The sequence below is a fragment of the Heptranchias perlo genome, chromosome 24 (assembly GCF_035084215.1).
Source record: "Heptranchias perlo isolate sHepPer1 chromosome 24, sHepPer1.hap1, whole genome shotgun sequence".
Classification (NCBI taxonomy): Eukaryota; Metazoa; Chordata; class Chondrichthyes; order Hexanchiformes; family Hexanchidae; genus Heptranchias; species Heptranchias perlo.
Window position 1 is genome coordinate 6,403,795 of NC_090348.1, and position 18,514 is coordinate 6,422,308.

Genomic DNA, 18,514 nt, shown 5'->3' on the forward strand with positions numbered 1-18,514 from the left:
TTTTCTGCACCCTCTCTAAGGCCTTCACATCCTTCCTAAAGTGTGGTGCCCAGAATTGGACACAATACTCCAGTTGTGGCCGAACCAGTGTTTTATAAAGGTTCAAAATAACTTCCTTGCTTTTGTACTCTATGCCTCTATTTATAAAGCCCAGGATCCCATATGCTTTTTTTAACCGCTTTCTCAACCTGCCCTGCCACCTTCAAAGATTTGTGCACATATACTTCCAGGTCTCTCTGTTCCTGCACCCCCTTTAGAATTGTACCATTTAGTTTATATTGCCTCTCCTCATTCTTCCTGCCAAAATGTATCACTTTGTACACCTCTGCGTTAAATTTCATCTGCCATGAGTCCGCCCATTCCACCAGCCTGTCTATGTTCTCTTGAAATCTATTACTATCCTCCTCACTGTTTACTACACTTCCAAGTTTTGTGCCCTGTACACCCAAGTCCAATCATTAATATATATCAAGAAAAGCAGTAGTCCTAGTACCGAGCCCTGGGGAACACCACTGTACATCTCCCTCCAGTCCAAAAAACAACCTTTCACCACTACTCTCTGTTTCCTGTCACTTAGCCAATTTCGTACCCATGCTGCCACTGCCCCTTTTATTCCATGGGCTTCAATTTTGCTGACAAGCCTATTATGTGGCACTTTGTCAAACGCCTTTTGAAAGTCCATATACACAACATCAACCACATTGCCCTCATCAACCCTCTCTGTTACCGCATCAAAAAACTCAATCAAGTTAGTTAAACACGATTTGCCTTTAACAAATCCATGCTGGCTTTCCTTTATTAATCCACACTTGTCCAACTGACTATTAATTTTGTTCTGGATTGTTGTTTCTAAAAGCTTTCCCATCACCGAGGTTAAACTGACTGGCCTGTAGTTGCTGGGTTTATCCTTGCACCCTTTTTTGAACAAGGGTGTAACATTTGCAATTCTCCAGTCATCTGGCTTCACCCCCATATCTAATGAGCATTGGAAGATTGTGGCCAGTACCTCCGCAATTTCCACCCTTACTTCCCTCAGCAACCTAGGATGCATCCCATCCGGACCGGGTGACTTATCTACTTTAAATACAGCCACCCTTGTACCTCCTCTTTATCAATTTTTAGCCCATCCAGTATCTCAACTACTTCCTCGTTTACAATGACTCTGGCAGCATCTTCTTCCTTGGTAAAGACAGATGCAAAGTACTTATTTAGTACCTCAGCCATGCCCTCTGCCTCCATGAGTAGATCTCCTTTTTGCTCCCTAATCGGCCTCACCCCTCCTCTTACTACCTGTTTACTATTTATATGCCTATAAAAGACTTTTGGATTCCCTTTTATTTTAGCCATCAGTCTATTCTGTACTTTCTATATTCAGCCTGGTTCTCACTTAAATTATCAACCTGACATCTGTCATACGCCCCCTTTTTCTGCTTCATCTTACTCTCTATCTCTTTCGCCATCCAGGAAGCTCTGGCTTTGGTTGCCCTACCTTTCCCCCTCGTGGGAATGTACCCAAACCATCTCCTCTTTAAAGGCCACCCATTAGGGGTTACGGGGAGCGGGCAGGAAATTGGACATGAAGCTGAGTTCGGATCGGTCAATGCCCTGTGGGTGGCGGAGAGGGCCCAGGGGCTATGTGGCCGGGTCCTGCTCCGACTTGTGTTCTTTAGATTTGTGGTTGGGATCAGATCAGCCATGATCTTATTGAATGGCGGAGCAGGCTCGAGGGGCCGATTGGCCTACTCCTGCTCCAATTTCTTATGTTCTTATGTTCTAATCTTTGATTCCAATTTACCCGGGCCAGGTCCATTCTCAACCCACTGAAATTGGCCCTCCTCCAATTACTATTTTTACTCTAGATTGCTCTTTGTCCTTTTCCATAACTAATCTAAACCTTTTGACACTATGATCACTGTAGCCTAAATGTTCCCCCCACTGACACTTGCTCCACTTGGCCCACCTCATTTCCCAGAACCAGATCCAGCAATGCCTCCTTCCTCGTTGGGCCGGAAACATACTAATCAAGAAAGTTCTCCTGAACGCACTTCAGAAATTCCTCTCCATCTTTGCCCTTTACACTGTTACTGTCCCAGTCTATATTAAGATAGTTGAAGTCCCCTATTATCACTACTCTATAGTTCTTGCACCTCTCTGTAATTTCCCTGCAAATTCGCTCCTCTATTTCCTTCCCACTAATTGGTGGCCTATAGAATACACCCAGTAGTGTAATGGCACCTCTATTGTTTCTTAACTCTAAGCAAATAGATTCTGTCCTTGACCCCTCCAGGACATCCTCTCTCTCCAGCACTGCAGTATTCTCCTTAATCAATACTGCCCACCCCCCCTCCTTTCTTTCCTTCCCTATCTTTCTGAACACCTTGTACCCAGAAATATTTAGTACCCAATCCTGCCCTTTTTTGAGCCAAGTCTCTGTTATCGCCACAACGTTGATTTCCCATGTGGTTATTTGCACCTGCAGCTCACCAACCTTGTTTACCATGGTTCGTGCGTTTACATACAAGCATTCTAAACCTATCTTAGACCTTCTCCTAAAATGATGTAAGGCTATTAGAAAGGACAGCTGCAGTTGAAGAGCTAGTTTATGCCCAATGGCCTCCTTCTCTGCTGTTGATTCTATGACCCTTGTGGAGGCTGAGAACAGCCCAGTTGGTAAAGTGGTACCAATGGGCAAGTCACAGTTTCCAAAGACCAAGGCATGCTCCAATAACACTGCTCCCTCAATCGATCGTTAACACTGCCTTTGTAATTTCTACACTCGAGGGACCGTGTTCTGGGTAAAAACATTGACAGCGAGCAGAAGCAGTGAGTGATATTTTGTCACTGGCATTCTCTGAATTCATTGGATTAACGTCGAGTGTTGGTGGAGCTGTAGCTGCTCCATATCTCTAATGTAGACACGGAGGGCTTGGGTAATGTCTAATAGCTATTATGGTGCTGCTCCAATCGTAATCGTTCGGATGGTTTGACAGTCTGTCCATATATCTCTAAGGCATACAAAGTGCAGTAGGCTCGACTCATCAGCCTCCATTTTAACCCTACCATGGGCGGGAGAGGGTCGAGGGGGTGCGGGGTTTAAAATATCGGGATCGAGCAACCCGACCCCATTCCCAGCCACCGTGGCGATTCAAGCACTGGACAAGGCTCGCCCTGAAAGCAGGCGGGGGCCGACTTAACATGCATAAGTTGTGGCCCGATTATGCCATCGGCGTCGCAACTTATTTTTTAACCTGACCACAGGGTTGCGACTGACCAGAAGAGGCCCAGGTAAGGTTTGCTACATTGCCAGTTTTTAAGCTCCTTGTGGGCCAGTAGGAGCAGGAAAGCTCCCCCCAGGCCTTACAAGGAAGCCTTCAGCCTCCCCAATCCCGATTGACACCCCGAGCTCTCTGGCTCCCCCCACCCCAATCGAGGCCCCCAGCTGTCAAGCGCCCACCACCAGCGATCGAGGCCCCCAGCTCAGGCTCCCCGCCCCCAGCTCAGGCTCCCCACCCCCTCCCGATCGAGCCTTCCTCCCCCTACTGATTGCCGAGGCACATTCCCACAGGTCCCTGGCTGCAGCCTCCTGCTGCTAATTTCTGCTCCCGCCTGGCAGTTAATCTGGTCGGCTTTGGGGTGGGCGTCTGAAGCGATTTATTTAAATGAAGCCCTGCCGTTATGGTCTGCTGGGCCTCCACGTTCCCCAGTGTTGCCAGGATCTTCGCCCTCTACTAGGCTCCCCTGCACCCTTCCCACCTCCCCATTAATTTCGGGGCCTAGATCAGGACTGTTCAAGCTGCTTATCTTCATGGGCCACTCAGGGTCATTACATGGAGGCTTGGGGCCATGGGGTAATGTTTGAAACAATGCTCTCATTAATTTGCATACCTCTCAAGCTGCAGATATGAGCTGATCTTTGGCACTGTGCTTTTGGATTTATCCATCAGTGTGGGGGCAACATGAAGAGCAGCCCTTTCCAAACTTCTAGGCCCACAAAATTCAGCCGCGACAAACCAGGGAATAAGAAATAAAAGCGCAAACAGAACACACAGGCTGGATGAGGCTATGTTGCCAGGGCTTGCGGGCCATGGGGTTTACTTTGGACACTCCTGTGCTCGATGACTTTGAACTATAAAGTGTTCAGGAGCAGAAGACTGGTTTCCTCTGCAGTCTGCCAAATAGTGCTCCAACATTCCATCACTGCCAGCCAGGCGCTTCATAGAACATCAAAGTTGCAAATATTGACAAGCAAGTAGGCTTTGCCCATCTGTATATGCTTTTCTTTTGTCAATATGGTGTCCAGATCTCAACACAATACTCCAGGTGTCGGCTCACCAAAGTTTGTTGAAAATATAACAAAATTTGTAGATAAGGGTGCATTCGATATCTTGACTTTCAAAAGCCATTTAAGAAGGCACCTCACAAGACACTAGTGCATCAACAACTTGCTTTTATATAGCGCCCTTAACATAGTAAAACGTCCCAAGATGCTTCACAGGAATGTTATCAAACAAAATTTGATACCGAGCCACATAAGGAGATATTAGGACAGGTGACCAAAAGCTTGGTCAAAGAGGTATGTTTTAAGGAGCGACTTAAAGAAGGGGAGAGAGGCGGAGAGGTTTAGGGAGGGAATTCCAGAGCTTAGGGCCCGGGCAGCTGAAGGCACGGCCGCCAATGGTGGAGCGAAGAAAATCGGGGATGCACGAGAGACCAGAATTGGAGGAGTGCGGAGATCTCAGAGGGTTGTCGGGCTGGAGAAGATAACAGAGATAGGGAGGGGCGAGGCCACGGAGGGATTTGAACAGAAGGATGAGAATTTTAAAATCGAGGCGTTGGTGGACCGGTCGCCAATGTAGGTCAGCGAGCACAGGGGTGGTGGGGGAACGGGACTTGGTGGGAGTTAGGATACGGGCAGCAGAGTTTTGGACGAGCTCAACTTCACAGAGGGTGGGAGATGGGAGAGCATTGGAATAGCGTCATTGAAAATTGTTGGGAGAAAGGAGGAAGTAGAAAATAGAATAATAAACAAGCTGAATAATATTAAACAGAAATTAGAGGCAGCTCTAGGTGAGCAGCTGTGAGCAGTGTAATGTGCCTGGGAATTGTATTGCTCACACCATCAAGTTGTTTAGGAAAATGAGATGTTCAGTTCCATCCCCCCCCCCCCCCCTCCTTGGGATGCTTTACGTTTCTGGACAGCATTTTTGGCTTCCTCCCCTCCGACAGATATCTCAGCCATGTCTGCTGCCTTCCCAGGCAGAGCTTTTCACTCGGTGCCCTCTGGTACTCCTCACTCCAGGATGGTGTGTTTGCAATGCTCCAGGGCAGCTCTGACACTGTGTGCCATTCTCAGGCCTGCCCGTTCCCAAGAAAGAACTTGCATTTACATAGCACCTTTCACAACCTCAGGATGTCCCAAAGTGCTTTACAACCAAGTGAGTATATTTGAAGTGTAGTCACTGTTGTAATGTTGCAAACGCAGCAGTCAGTTTACACACAGCAAGATCCCACAACCAGCAATGAGATAATGATCAGCTAATCTGTTTTTAGTGATGTTGGTTGAGGGATAAATATTGGCCAGGACACCAGGGAGAACTCCCCTGCTCTTCTTCAAAATAGTGACATGGATCTTTTATGCCCATCTGAGAGGGCAGATAGGGGTTTAATGTCTCATCTGAAGGACGGTACCTGCAACAGTGCAGCACTCCCTCAATACTGCACTGGGAGTGTTAGCCTAGATTATGTGCTCAAGTCTCTGGAGTGGGACTTGAACCCACGACCTTCTGACTCAGAGGCTAGAGTGCTACCCACTAAGCCACAGCAATGTGTCCTCAATGGTGCTGGATCCTATCTCCCCCAGTGTTGATATACCCCATCACACCCCACGTGAGTGCTCCCAGGCCACACACCTCATGCTGTGAGAATTCTCACAGCCTCCTGCTTCCAAGGCTCAGCAGTGCCCTAAAGTGCTCCCAAGCCCCACACCACAACACCATTGAACACTCCCAGAACACAGTGCTCCAAGTGCCCGACCACCCAACTAATCTTCAGCAACTTCCCAGGCCAGAACCTCTCCTCCAATTCCCTCCCATTCATCAATCGCAACTCCCTGCTTCCTTCAGAAACACAACCTTCCCTTTCCCACCCATTCTGACCCATAACCCCTCCCTCCCTCACCACCTCTTTTAACCCTATATTGAGACACCCAGCTTACAATGCTCAGTCTCTAACTTAGTACATGTTGTTGCCCCGTCTTGCGCAATATCCCGGGATATAAAAAAGATGGAACGTAAAAATTGATTATATCAGTAAAGAAATGTATGTCAGATTTGTTGGGAAGCGCATGTTAGAGAAATGAGCCGGGGAGGAGAAACTTGTGGGAGAAATTATGAGGAAAAAAAACAATGAGATAGTCACTCAAAAGTGTGTGAGAGGCTTACGGAGAGACCAAAAGACAGAGAGACAGACAGATAGAATTAGAAACTGAGAAGTGGAGAAACAGTTACAGAAGAGAAACAGAATTGTTTTTGTCCATGAGCAAAGGGACAGGCAGTGCCACAGGATGTCTTGCGTCTAGCACACATCCATTACACTCAAGTGGCACACTGCATCTCAGATGCAAAACAATCTTAAAAAAAGAGAAAGTGAACCAGGTATTTCATCCTGGGTTCTTCTGGCTTGGAGTTTATCTGCTAATTCCAATCTGAATACAGCAATTAACCTCTAAATGACCAAGCAACTTGGCTTTAAAGGGTATTGGGGGGGGGGGGGGTGGGAGAGAGCTCCACCTCAGCAGCAGTTAAACACTGTGATAATCCTGTTATAAAACAGCGTATCCTTTGATTCACCTTTAGAATCCTCATGCCGAATCACTAAGTCCAAAAAGTTTGGAGTTGCTCTTAACAGGACATTTCACTTTACCTTGTTTCGTTTTAATAAAATGTCTGTGTTTTTTATAATAACAGAACAATGCTTCTAAGCTTTTACTTTCCATCATGGAAAGCAGGCACGACAGTGAGAACGCAGAAAGAATTCTGTACAACATGCGCCCGAAGGAACTGGTAAGAACCCGCATCGTTATTCGGTATCATTCTACGGCATCGCTCGATGTAGCTCAATCTAACAGCAACCCCTAAAAGAATCTTTTTCCTTCGAATGACAATGTCTAACTCTTGTCTAACTACTGCTGCGTTCTCAATCGGCGCAGAGCAGATCAGGTGGATTTGTGATTGTCACAATGTAAAGTTTATATTTTCGTCAGATGGTTAATAAAAAGCACATATTTCAAACCTGTCCCACAACGTTTTCTAACAGTGAGCTTTAAAAGATGTCACAAGATTAACTGTACGAGTTTAATCAGCTCGGGCTGCACAGCTTTAACAGTGAACTTAAGATCACCTTCTCTAAGTGGTCTCTCCGTGACAAAAAAATATTGAATTGATGCCAGTTATACAGCTCGCCCCGTGTCGGTGCAACATGAAAGTCACTGTAGACACAAGACATGTTTTATTGCACCATTAATGCCGTTGAATATTGAGTAAACTGGAAACAGTTCTGAGTAGCTACACTTGTAAAAGCTTTGCCTCCTGTTCTCAGTAAGTTGGACTTCATTAAATCGTAAGTAAACTGCTCTTCAGACACTGGATTTTTTAGCACAGAAATTTAGCAAATTGACAACTTTCTACTTCAGGAGAATGGTAAATTTGTACTGATGCAAAAATGGTCAAATGTTAGGATTGAGAGGAAAATACATTCATAAAACAAGCAAGGAAGTCCCAAGTGGTTTAGAGGTAAACGCTTGGAATGTCTGTGGGGTTTCTTCCAATCTCCGACGGTAACTTCAGTGGAGGATTAGCGCATACCCCGGTGTAATGGTGCAAACAGCCGAGGTTTGAACTGATCTGCCGAAGTTGCAGCCGGAGAGCGGACAAACCCCGGGGGAGTTTTTACCCCAGAGTCCACATCTCCGAGACGTGCACATCAGCTGAATGATTTGACTTCAGTGACGGAGACACTTATAGGCCCAGAAATTTGGGCACGCAGGGTACATTCCCTGCGCCTGAATGGCGAGGCCCGAGGTGAGGCTACCCAGATATTTGGCCTCTGGCCTCATTATAATGGAGCTGCCACGGCGATGACAGCCCGCTGGCGAAGAGGAGTAAGTTACTTACCTTGTCAAAAGGAGGAAATCAGCCATGGTTCCCACTCCTGATCACAACCCACTGACCCCAACTGAAGCCATCACCCACCTTACTTTGTGCATCAATGGCAAAAGCAATTTAATAACAACACAGTATGAGTGAATCGCCCACCTTCCTGTACTCTGCACACTCATACACAGCCTAAGCAGCTTCCACGGTTCACCATCCAACGCTGAATATCTTTTGTTTTGAAGGTTGATGTCATAAAGAATGCTTACAATCAAGGTGTAGAGGTCGACAACGATGAGAATTTAGAGGGGCATATCTCGCCAAAGGATGTTGGCCACAATATTTATATTTTGGCTCATCAGGTATGTTGATTTGTCACAAATATTTGCATATTAATTTTCCTCAACTTTATATCTTAGCTTGTATTTGCCTCTGACATTACACATTATGCCCATGTATAAAGAAAGGTGCATTTATATAGCGCCTTTCACGACCGCTGGACATCCCAAAGCACTTTACAGCCAATGAAATACTTTTGAAGTGTAATCACTGTTGTAATGTAGGAAACATGGCAGCCAATTTACACACAACAGATCATCATTTAGTGATGTTGGTCAAGGGATAAACATTGGCTGTGGTGTCGGGGAGAACCCCCTGCTCTTCTTTGAAATGGTGCCATGGGATCTTTTATGTCCACCTGAGGGGGCAGACGGGGCCCGTGGTTTAACATCTCATCTGAAAGACGGTACCTCTGACAGTGTAGCACTCCCTCAGTACTGCATTGGAGTGTCAGCCTAGATTATGGGCTCAAGTCTCTGAAGCTGGATTTGAACCCATGACCTTCTTGACTCAGAGGCAGAAGTGCTACCCACCGAGCCACGGCTGTAGCACTTTGTATCGTATCAATTTTGGGCAGAGCTTCAGAAATGTGTTGTGCGAATGGGTTCTTGTTTTCAGCCTGCTGGATTTAATATTTGGCCTGCATTCATACTTAACGTTGCGTTGGTGGTTTTTGTCTTGATGTCGAAAGTGAGTTGCCACTTCTGCATCCGTTTTCCTTTTGAACGTTTTTTTTTCCATCTAGCAACAGTTCCAGTCGCTAAGTGGCTGTTGTATTTTAAAAAAGCAAACTTTTGGTCACTTGGCTCAATGTTAGACGGTTTGCAACAGCATCGGTTCGGTGTAGTTGTAATTAATGCTGTTCTTCCATCACAATAACACAAATCCTATCTTCCTGCCCTATGACAAGATTGTGGTAAGAAATCGGATCACCAGCTCCTTTACGAACTTTATAGTGAAAAAGATCTCTTTTCCACCCACTTTTTAAGCATTTTTTAAATGCATTCTCAGGATGCGGGTGTCGCTGGCAAGGCCGGCATTTATTGCCCATCCCTAGTTGCCCTGAGAAGGTGGTGGTGGGCCTTCTTGAACCTTTGATAGCGGTTCGATACAACCGATTGTCTTGCTAGGCCACTTCAGAGAGCAGTTAAGACTCGACCATGTTGACGTGGGACTGGAGTCACATGTAGGCCCAGACCGGGTAAGGACGGCAGGTTTCCTTCCCTAAAGGACATTAGTGAACCAGTTGGTTTTTTATGACAATCCGACAGCTTCATGGTCACTTTTACTGACACCAGCTTTTTATTTCTGAATTCAATTTCTCAAACTGCCACAGTGAGAATTAAACTCACCTTCTCTGGATTACTAGTCCAGTAACATAACCACTACCCTACCCTACCCCGGTAAACTGGACCCATGTCTGCAAGAACTTTTGAAAGAAAGAACTTTCATTTATATCGCACCTTTTGCATCTTCAGGACATCTCCAAGTGCTTCACGAGCAATGAAGTACTTTTGAAGTGAAGTCGCAGTTGTTTTGTAGGAAAACACAGCCACCAATTTGCGCACAGCATTAAAATGGACAACCAATTTAGTCTGTTTTATTCGTGTTGGTTGTGGGATAAATGTTGGCCGGGACATCAGGGGAACTCCCCTGCTCTTCTTTAAATAGTGTCACGTGGTCTTTTATGTCCACTTGAAACAGGCAGACAAGGCCTCAGAATTCCAACCAAGGGCCTTGGTTTAATGTTTCATCCGAAAGACGGCACCTCCGACAATGCAGCACTCCCTCAGCACTACACTGAAGCGTCAGCTTAAATTAGAACACACAAGTTTGCTAAGAGCTTTTGCCACTGTGCAGTAAGAAACCATATTTCTAGCCCTACCGTTATATCCGAGACATCGATTCACACAGGGTTTTGATGTCATTGTTTTATTTTCCAGCTGTCACAACATAACAAAGTGTTGCAACAGAAACTGAAACCAGGCTCTGATCCGCAGGATGAAGGCGATGAAGCTTTAAGACATTATGCTATTCACACTGCGCAGATTGAGGTATGCTATCAGTATGGGAACCAACCTCTTTTACATTCTCTCAATTGGTTAACGTCCGTCATTTCAAAGTGGAAACAATGAACGGGGGAAATAGAGATGTGCAGTTGGTGAGAGGTTGGACAAGCATCAAAATTGAAGCATTAATTTAAGCTTCCTCCATGATTAGAATCCCAATTTTTTTTAAATATCACACCTTGGGTAGAACTGTGGGCTATTCAATTTATTCTATCCATCAGATCATCATAACGTAGCATAGTCGATCATAGGTTTTCACGGGTTACTCAGAAGTGTCCAGTTGTGCTCAGGTGTTCATTTCTTCCCCTGCACGAGTTGCCGTGATCTCACCATTGTGGAATCATAGAAACTTCCAGCACAGAAGGAGGCCATTTGGTCATCGTGTCTGTGTCAGCACTTTGAAAGAGCTATCGAATTAGTCCCACTCCCCTGCTCTTTCTCCATAGTCCTACAAATTTTTCCTTTTCAAGTTTATATCCAATTCCCTTTTGAAAGTTACTATTGAATCTGCTTCCACCGCCCTTTCAGGCAGTGCATTCCAGATCACAACAACTGGCTGCGTAAAATAATTCTCCTCAATTCCCCTCTGGTTCTTTTGGCAATTATCTTAAATCTGTGTCCTCTGGTTACCGACCCTCCTGCCTGTGGAAACAGTTTCTCCTTATCTACTCTATTAAAACCCCTCATGATTTTGAACACCTCTATTAAATCTCCCCATAACCTTCTCTGCTCCGAGGAGAACAATCTTCTGCTTCTGTAGCTTCTGCTGTCTGCTCCAATTTTGTCACCGTCTTGGAAGGAAGCGCTCACCTCACTAACTGATAGAATTTGGAGATCCTGCTATTCTGTCTGGGACAGTGTCTGGTATAGTAGGGCAGCCCTCGTATTACACAACACCACATTAGGTGAAAAGGTGCTCATTCAAGATCTCTGAAAAGGGCAACGGGGAAAATCTTAGATCTTAAAGCCTAGAAATTCTCCTCTTTCTTGGGGCACAGTTCGGGTGGAGGACTGGCAGTGGCATTGGAAGTTGGGGTGAAACTTGAGTTCAGACACCCCTGGAAGTTCCACCCACCACACTTCCTTTTGACTCTGGACTTTTTGCCCTTCTGGTTCATGCTATCCCGGAAGTGATGTCCTGTAAGCTTCCTGCTCTGAAGTGGTGTTAATTACAAGTAGAAAAGGCCCTCTCCATAGCGCTAAGTAATCATAGAAATTTATGGCACAGAAGGAGACCATTCGGCCCATCGTGTGCTGGCTGAAAAAAAGCTATCCCGCCTAATCCCACTTTCCAGCTCTTGGTCCGTAGCCCTGTAGGTTACGGCACTTCAAGTGCACATCCAAGTACTTTTTAAATGAGTTGAGGGTTTCTGCCTCTACCACCCTTTCAGGCAGTGAGTTCCAGACCCCCACCACCCTCTGAGTGAAAATCATTTTCCTCAACTCCCCTCTAATCCTTCTACCAATTACTATAAATCTATGCCCCCTGGTTATTGCCCTCTCTGCTGAGGGAAATAGGTCCTCCCTATCCACTCTATCTAGGCCCCTTATAATGTTATACACCTCTATTAAATCTCCCCTCAGTCTCCTTTGTTCCAAAGAAAACAACCCCAGCCTATCCAATCTTTCCTCATAGCTAAAATTCTCCAGTCCTGGCAACATCCTCGTAAATCTCCTCTGTACCCTCTCTAGTGCAATCACATCTTTCCAGTAATGTGGTGACCAGAACTGTACACAGTACTCAAGCTGTGGCCTAACCAGTGTTTTATACAGTTCCAGCATTACCTCCCTGCTCTTCTATTCTATGCCTCGGCTAATAAAGGAAAGTATCCCGTATGCCTTCTTAACCACCTTATCTACTTTCAGGGATCTGTGGACATGCACTCCAAGGTCCCTCTACACCTCTCAGTATCTTCCCATTTATTGTGTACTCCCTTGCCTTGTTTGCCCTCCCCTAATGCATCACCTCACACTTCTCCGGATTGAACTCCATTTGCCACTTTTCTGCCCACCTGACCAGTCCATTGATATCTTCCTGCAGCCTACAGCTTGAAGGAATAGTTTACTGGTAAAATAACTCAAGACTTGCAGGGTAAGAGAATTTTATCTCGCCCACTTCCGATGTATTTTCATGGCTGTTTCTGAGGTCCAGTGGGTTGGGGAATCCTGAGTCTCCAGTTTAGTTTTAAAAAAAGCGTAAAATATCCCAAAACTCCCTTCATACTGTTTCAGCTTAGGACTTCCTGGGGCTTCACAAAATGATGTATTCTCCTGTTGAGCTTCTGCTCACGATCAACCTAAAGCTTCTGCTGTGGAAGGTGACTGCACTTTAGAATGTGGATTAGCTGGGTGAGTCACTGAACTTAATGTTCTGGTGGCTGATCTACTCTACCTCAAGATTGTGCGGCCCTTTGCACTTATACTAAATTGCTACTCAAACTGAATTGCAATTCCCTTTAACTCTGAAACGCACATTTCGTTTAGCCCACCTAGCCCCTCCATAGTTCTGAAAGAGCATTCTGCTCCAACTGCATGGATGTTTTGAAAAAGCCTTTTCATATTATGCTGACAGGACAAAGAAATAGCTGTTGATATTTGCCTGCTACATTGAGCTGTTTAGCCTGCAGGCGCATACTGTTTGGTTTAATGACATCTCCTTCTGTCACATTGGAGAGCATGAGATCCCCGCAAGATTAAGAGGTCATCATGCAAGAGATTTGGCTACAACCTGTGCCAGCTTCAAATGGGAAGGAGCCCTCAAAAATTGCTACCTAGAAAGAACTTGCATTTCTATAGTGCCTTTCACAGCCTCAGGACATCCCAAAGTGCTTTACAATGAAGTACAGTCACTGTTATAATGTAGGAAATGCGGCAGCCAATTTGTGCACAGCAAGCTCCCACAAGCAGCAATGTGATAATGAGGCATAAATATTGACCTGGACACCGGGGAGAAATCCCTGTCCTTCTTTATGATTTACGTCAACCTGAGAGAGCCTTGGTTTAACATCTCATCCAAAAGATGGCATCTCCGACAGTACAGCACTCCCTCAGCACTGCGCTGGGAATGTCAGCCTAGATTATGCGGTCAAGTTTCTGGAGTGGGGCTTGAACCCATAACCATCTGACTTAGAGGTAAGTGTGCTACCACTGAGCCATGGCTGACACGTGGAATCAGCCGTACACCTCCAGTCTTTTATACATCCCCCTCGTTTCTTGTCCCACCACAGAGCATTGGGCTGCTGGGAACCTACTCTCTGGAATTCCTTCCCTAAATGCCTCTGCCTCTCGACCTCTGTCTATTCCTTCCTGACCCTCCTCAAAACCCATCCCTTTGACCAAGCTTTTTGTCACCACTTCTAATCCCTTCCTTGTGCAGCATCTGGTTTCCTTTTGCCTATTTGTGAAGTACCTTCGGATGTTTTGTATGTTAAAAAATGTTATCTAAATAAATGTCATTCTTGGTTCTTGACATTGCTATTGACTGCCTTTGTGTTTAAAATCCGGAGGCGTGCACTAGTGCCCGACATGACCTGTCATTACCTGTAGTTTGACGCACCATTACTTATGTTTGCATTAGGCTCGGGGCAGTCTGGCTTTCACTACTATTTATTAGTGATGTGGGAGATGAAGCCATGCTATGCAGTGATTCATTAACGAAAGGTGTTCTCCACGCTCTCTCCGGAGCTCTCTTCCAGAATTAAAATCTTTTCTAGGCCTCCATTTCTACACTCAATCTGTAATGTAATTAAACATTTTACTTAAGTACACACTTCCTATCCCTCGCACTTCAGATGTTCACACTTCAGATGTCGGACACGAGTGCAAGTCTCCGTGTCACTCTTTCTTGGAGTTTGTATAAACAAAAACGGTCAATTTCCCCCCAACAGTTTTAATCCAATGAGATTTAAGCATTTGCATTCAATACAGCAGACTGACTAATTCACAATGCACCAGAACAAACATTCACCACTCATTTATCTTCAATAAAGAAATTAACAGCTGAAACAAAGCCTTTCTCACAATAAGTGACCAATTACAAATTCACTCATCAGCCAGTTATCTGGTTTCCTAGCTGGATTAATCTGTATGAGATGCTTCATCGTTTAGTAAGGTTACTTTAAAAAAAACACCTTCTGCCAGGCACGTGTTTGACTGCGTCCTAACTAACTCTTTCAATGACAGCACTTTCTATGACAAACATATCGAGGGATAAGATAAAAATGAACTATCAGGAACAGGAAGCAACTGCATTTTTCAAATGTTAAAGAGAATAGTGCCCTTTTCATTTTTAAAAAATTCATTCTCGGGATGTGGGCGTCGCTGGCATGGCCGGCATTTATTACCCATCCCTAGTTGCCCTAAACTGAGTGGCCTGCTAGGCCAATTCAGATGGGCAGTTAAGTGCCAACCATGTTGGTGTGGGAACTGGAATCACAAATAGGCCAGACCGGGTAAGGACGGCAGGTTTCCTTCCTTAAAGAACATTAATGAACCATTTGGGATTTTTACGATAATCGGACAGCATCATGGTCACTTTTAATGGTACCAGCTTTTTATTTCCAGATTATTTTTTAAACTGAATTCGAATTCTCAAATTCTCTAGATTACTAGTCCAGTAACATAACCACCACCATACCCTGGCATTTATTATATAAAACAACACAACATGGCAGGATCTCCAGGCCATAATCTGACCTTGGGTACAGCTAGTTATAAACCACCTAAACTTTGCTCTAATGATACGAGGTCAGAGATTGTCCAGCAGACTAAGATGTGCTTTCTCTGCCCTTGCCTCATAAATTGTTCCAACGTCTCTGCTGTTCCTTCTCAGTAGTTGCACTGGGGACCGTATATCATGAAGTCTTAACCTGATTCTACCTTCCATCCTCAGATTGTGCGACATGACCGGACCATGGAGCAAATAGTCTTCCCTGTGCCGAGTATTTGTGAATATCTCACCCACGAGTCCAAGTATAAGGTGTTCAACACCACCGAGAGGGATGAACAGGGCAGCAAAGTGAATGATTTCTTCCAGCAAACCGAGGATCTCTACAGCGAAATGAATTGGCAGAAGAAGATCAAAAGTAAATATTCTCCCTCAGATCCCTTATGGTGGTTGGGCTGCTGAGATCACTTTTCGAGCTTTGGGACACTTCTGGTATTTTTTTTTAGCAATTAATAGCTAGGCCTTGAGGTGTATAAAACTTCTACCAGTGTAAAAAGAAATTATTTTCTGATTTATGGAAGAAAGAAAATTACTTCAGAACTAGTCTTCCTCACCTACAAGCCTATCAGTTGGTTTATCCTTTAAGCCAGTTCATTGAGTTTCCTAAAATCTAAGGACTGCAGTATATCAAAAGATAGATATTGGCCTAGAAATTTAGCCACACAGCGCCCGTTTTTCAGAAGATAAACGGCCTTCTAAGTCTCCAATAAGCGGGCAGGAAGGGTCGCCCGCCATATTGGTAAAGGCCAAAATATTGCGTGCAGCAGGCGTTAGGCCCTTTGCATTTGCAAATAAGGTATCTAAGGCCTGTTGGAGGCTCCCTTTGCAATATTGGTTTGCCTTGCGGCAGACGACGCTGGCTGCGTTCAGGGAAACCAGACCTACAGGGACTGCCTGTTAGGCTGCAACCAACAAGGTCAGATTTTAAAATATACTTACCTGAATGTCGAGCCAGGAGGAACAGGAGTGCCCCTCCCGACCCCACATTGAAAGAACGCGGGCCGCTGCTAGCCACCTCCTCCTGACCTGATCGCCCCCCTTCTCAATCCGATTGCCCCCCTTTCCGACACGATCACCCCCCTTTCCGAGCCGATGGGCCCCTTTCCTGGTTCCCCTATAATCATTTACCTGAGGGTCTCTGCTGGTGTCGATCAGCAGCCCGAACTTTGCCAGCGAGCTGCGCGTTACTGTTCGCAGCTTGATGGTAATGAGGCCCAATATCGGGTGCTCCTTGGGCCTCACCATTCAGGCGCAGGGATCCATCTTAGAAACATAGAAACTAGGAGCAAGAGTAGGCCATTCGGCCCTTTGGGCTTGCTCCGCCATTCAAAATGATCATGGCTCATCGTCTAACTCAGTACCCTGTTCCCGCTTTTTCCCCATATCCCTTGATCCCTTTAGCATTAAGAAATATATCTATCTCCTTCTTGAATACATCAAATGACTTGGCCTCCACTGCCTTCTGTGGTTGAGAATTCCACAGGTTCACCACCCTCAGAGAAGAAATTTCTCCTCATCTCGGTTCTAAATGGCATACCCCGTATCCTGAGACTGTGACCCCTGGTTCTGGACTCCCCAGCCATCGGGAGCATCCTCCCCGCATCTAGTCTATCTAGTCCTGTTAGAATTTTATATGTTTCGATGAGATCACCTCTCATTCTTCTAAACTCTAGTGAATATAGGCCTAGTCGACCCAATCTCTCCTCATACGTCAGTCCTGCCATCCCAGGAATCAGTCTGGTAAACCTTCTTTGCACTCCCTCCATGGCAAGGACATCCTTCCTCAGATAAGGAGACCAAAACTGCACACTATACTCCAGATGTGGTCTCACCAAGGCCCTGTATAACTGCAGTAAGACATCCCTGTTCCTGTACTCAAATCCTCTTGCAATGAACACCAACATACCATTCGCCTTCCTAACTGCTTGCTGCACCTGAATGCTCCCTTTCAGCGACTGGTGTACAAGGACACCCAGGTCTCATTCTACCTCCCCTTTTCCCAATCCATCACCATTCAGATAATAATCTGCCTTTCTGTTTTTACAACCAAAGTGGATAACCTCACATTTATCCACGTTATACTGCATCTGCCATGTTCTTGCCCACTCACCCAACTTGTCTAAATCACATTGGAGCCTCTGCATCCTCCTCACAGCTCACATTCCACCCCAGCTTTGTGTCGTCTGCAAACTTGGAAATGTTACATTTAGTTCCCTCATCCAAATCATTGATATATATTGTGAATAGCTGGGGCCCAAGCACTGATCCCTGCGGTACCCCACTAGTCACTGCCTGCCATCCGGGAAAAGATCCGTTTATTCCTACTCTCTGTTTCCTGTCTGTCAACCAGTTCTCAATCCATGGCAGTGTATTCCCCCCAATCCCATGTGCTTTAATTTTGCACACTAACCTCTTGTATGGGACCTTATCAAAAGCCTTCTGAAAATCCAAGTACACCACATCCACTGGTTCTCCCCTATCTATTCTACGAGTTACATCCTCAAAAAACTCCAGTAGATTTGTTAAGCATGATTCCCCTTTCATAAACCCATGCTGACTTTGTCCAATCCCATTAATGCCCTCCAAGTACCCAAGGCTCACTAGACAGGCTGGCAGCAGCTAAACTCTGTCCAACACATCCTCCTCCATTGGCGGACTAACAGAAGCAATAATTGGGGTTAGGTCGATGCTTATTCCCACCAGCTCTTCATTTTCTAGAATTATGACTGGACGACCGATGGGGCCAAATCACACCTGTCATTGACAAATCTTTGGCTTCAACTCAGTGGGTGTATTTTATTTGTAAATATAAATAACTGGACTCCAGACCTCACTGGATATGTGATCAGTGAAGTCCTGTTCCTTCAATTCTTTTTCTTTTGAAGTTTCTCCATCAGGCCTTTACTTTCTCACTGGGCCTCAATTTCCATTTCTCTTTTTATCCCCAGCAGTACTCAGCGTTACCGCCGTTGAGTACTTCTGGGGACAAAACAAATTACACCTAGTGTGTGGACATGCAAACTATCGCTGGTCATACATTAATATGCACCTTGCTATTGGAACCATAAAATAGCACTGATGGGCACTCTCACTATTCTATCAGTAAGTCCTATAAATCAACAGTGTGTGTGGACTCCCTCCCTCTGTCACTGAACCCGAGTTCAAAGGGAAGCAGTAGAGCCAATTTTAACTTGGTCCGCTGGGTGGGATCATGGCACTCGGATTGGAGT

General features: G+C 45.4%; 1 protein-coding gene across 3 annotated transcripts in view; it reads left to right on the plus strand.

Annotated features, from left to right (window-relative positions):
- Positions 1–18,514, plus strand: part of itpr2 (inositol 1,4,5-trisphosphate receptor, type 2) — a 295,275-nt gene that overhangs the window by 220,321 nt on the left and 56,440 nt on the right. For all 3 annotated transcript variants that reach the window (XM_068004673.1, XM_068004674.1, XM_068004675.1), the window contains exons 44-47: positions 6,966–7,061; positions 8,396–8,512; positions 10,433–10,543; positions 15,450–15,642. In XM_068004673.1, coding sequence (XP_067860774.1) covers positions 6,966–7,061; positions 8,396–8,512; positions 10,433–10,543; positions 15,450–15,642 — 517 coding nt within the window. The remainder of the gene's footprint in view (positions 1–6,965; positions 7,062–8,395; positions 8,513–10,432; positions 10,544–15,449; positions 15,643–18,514) is intronic.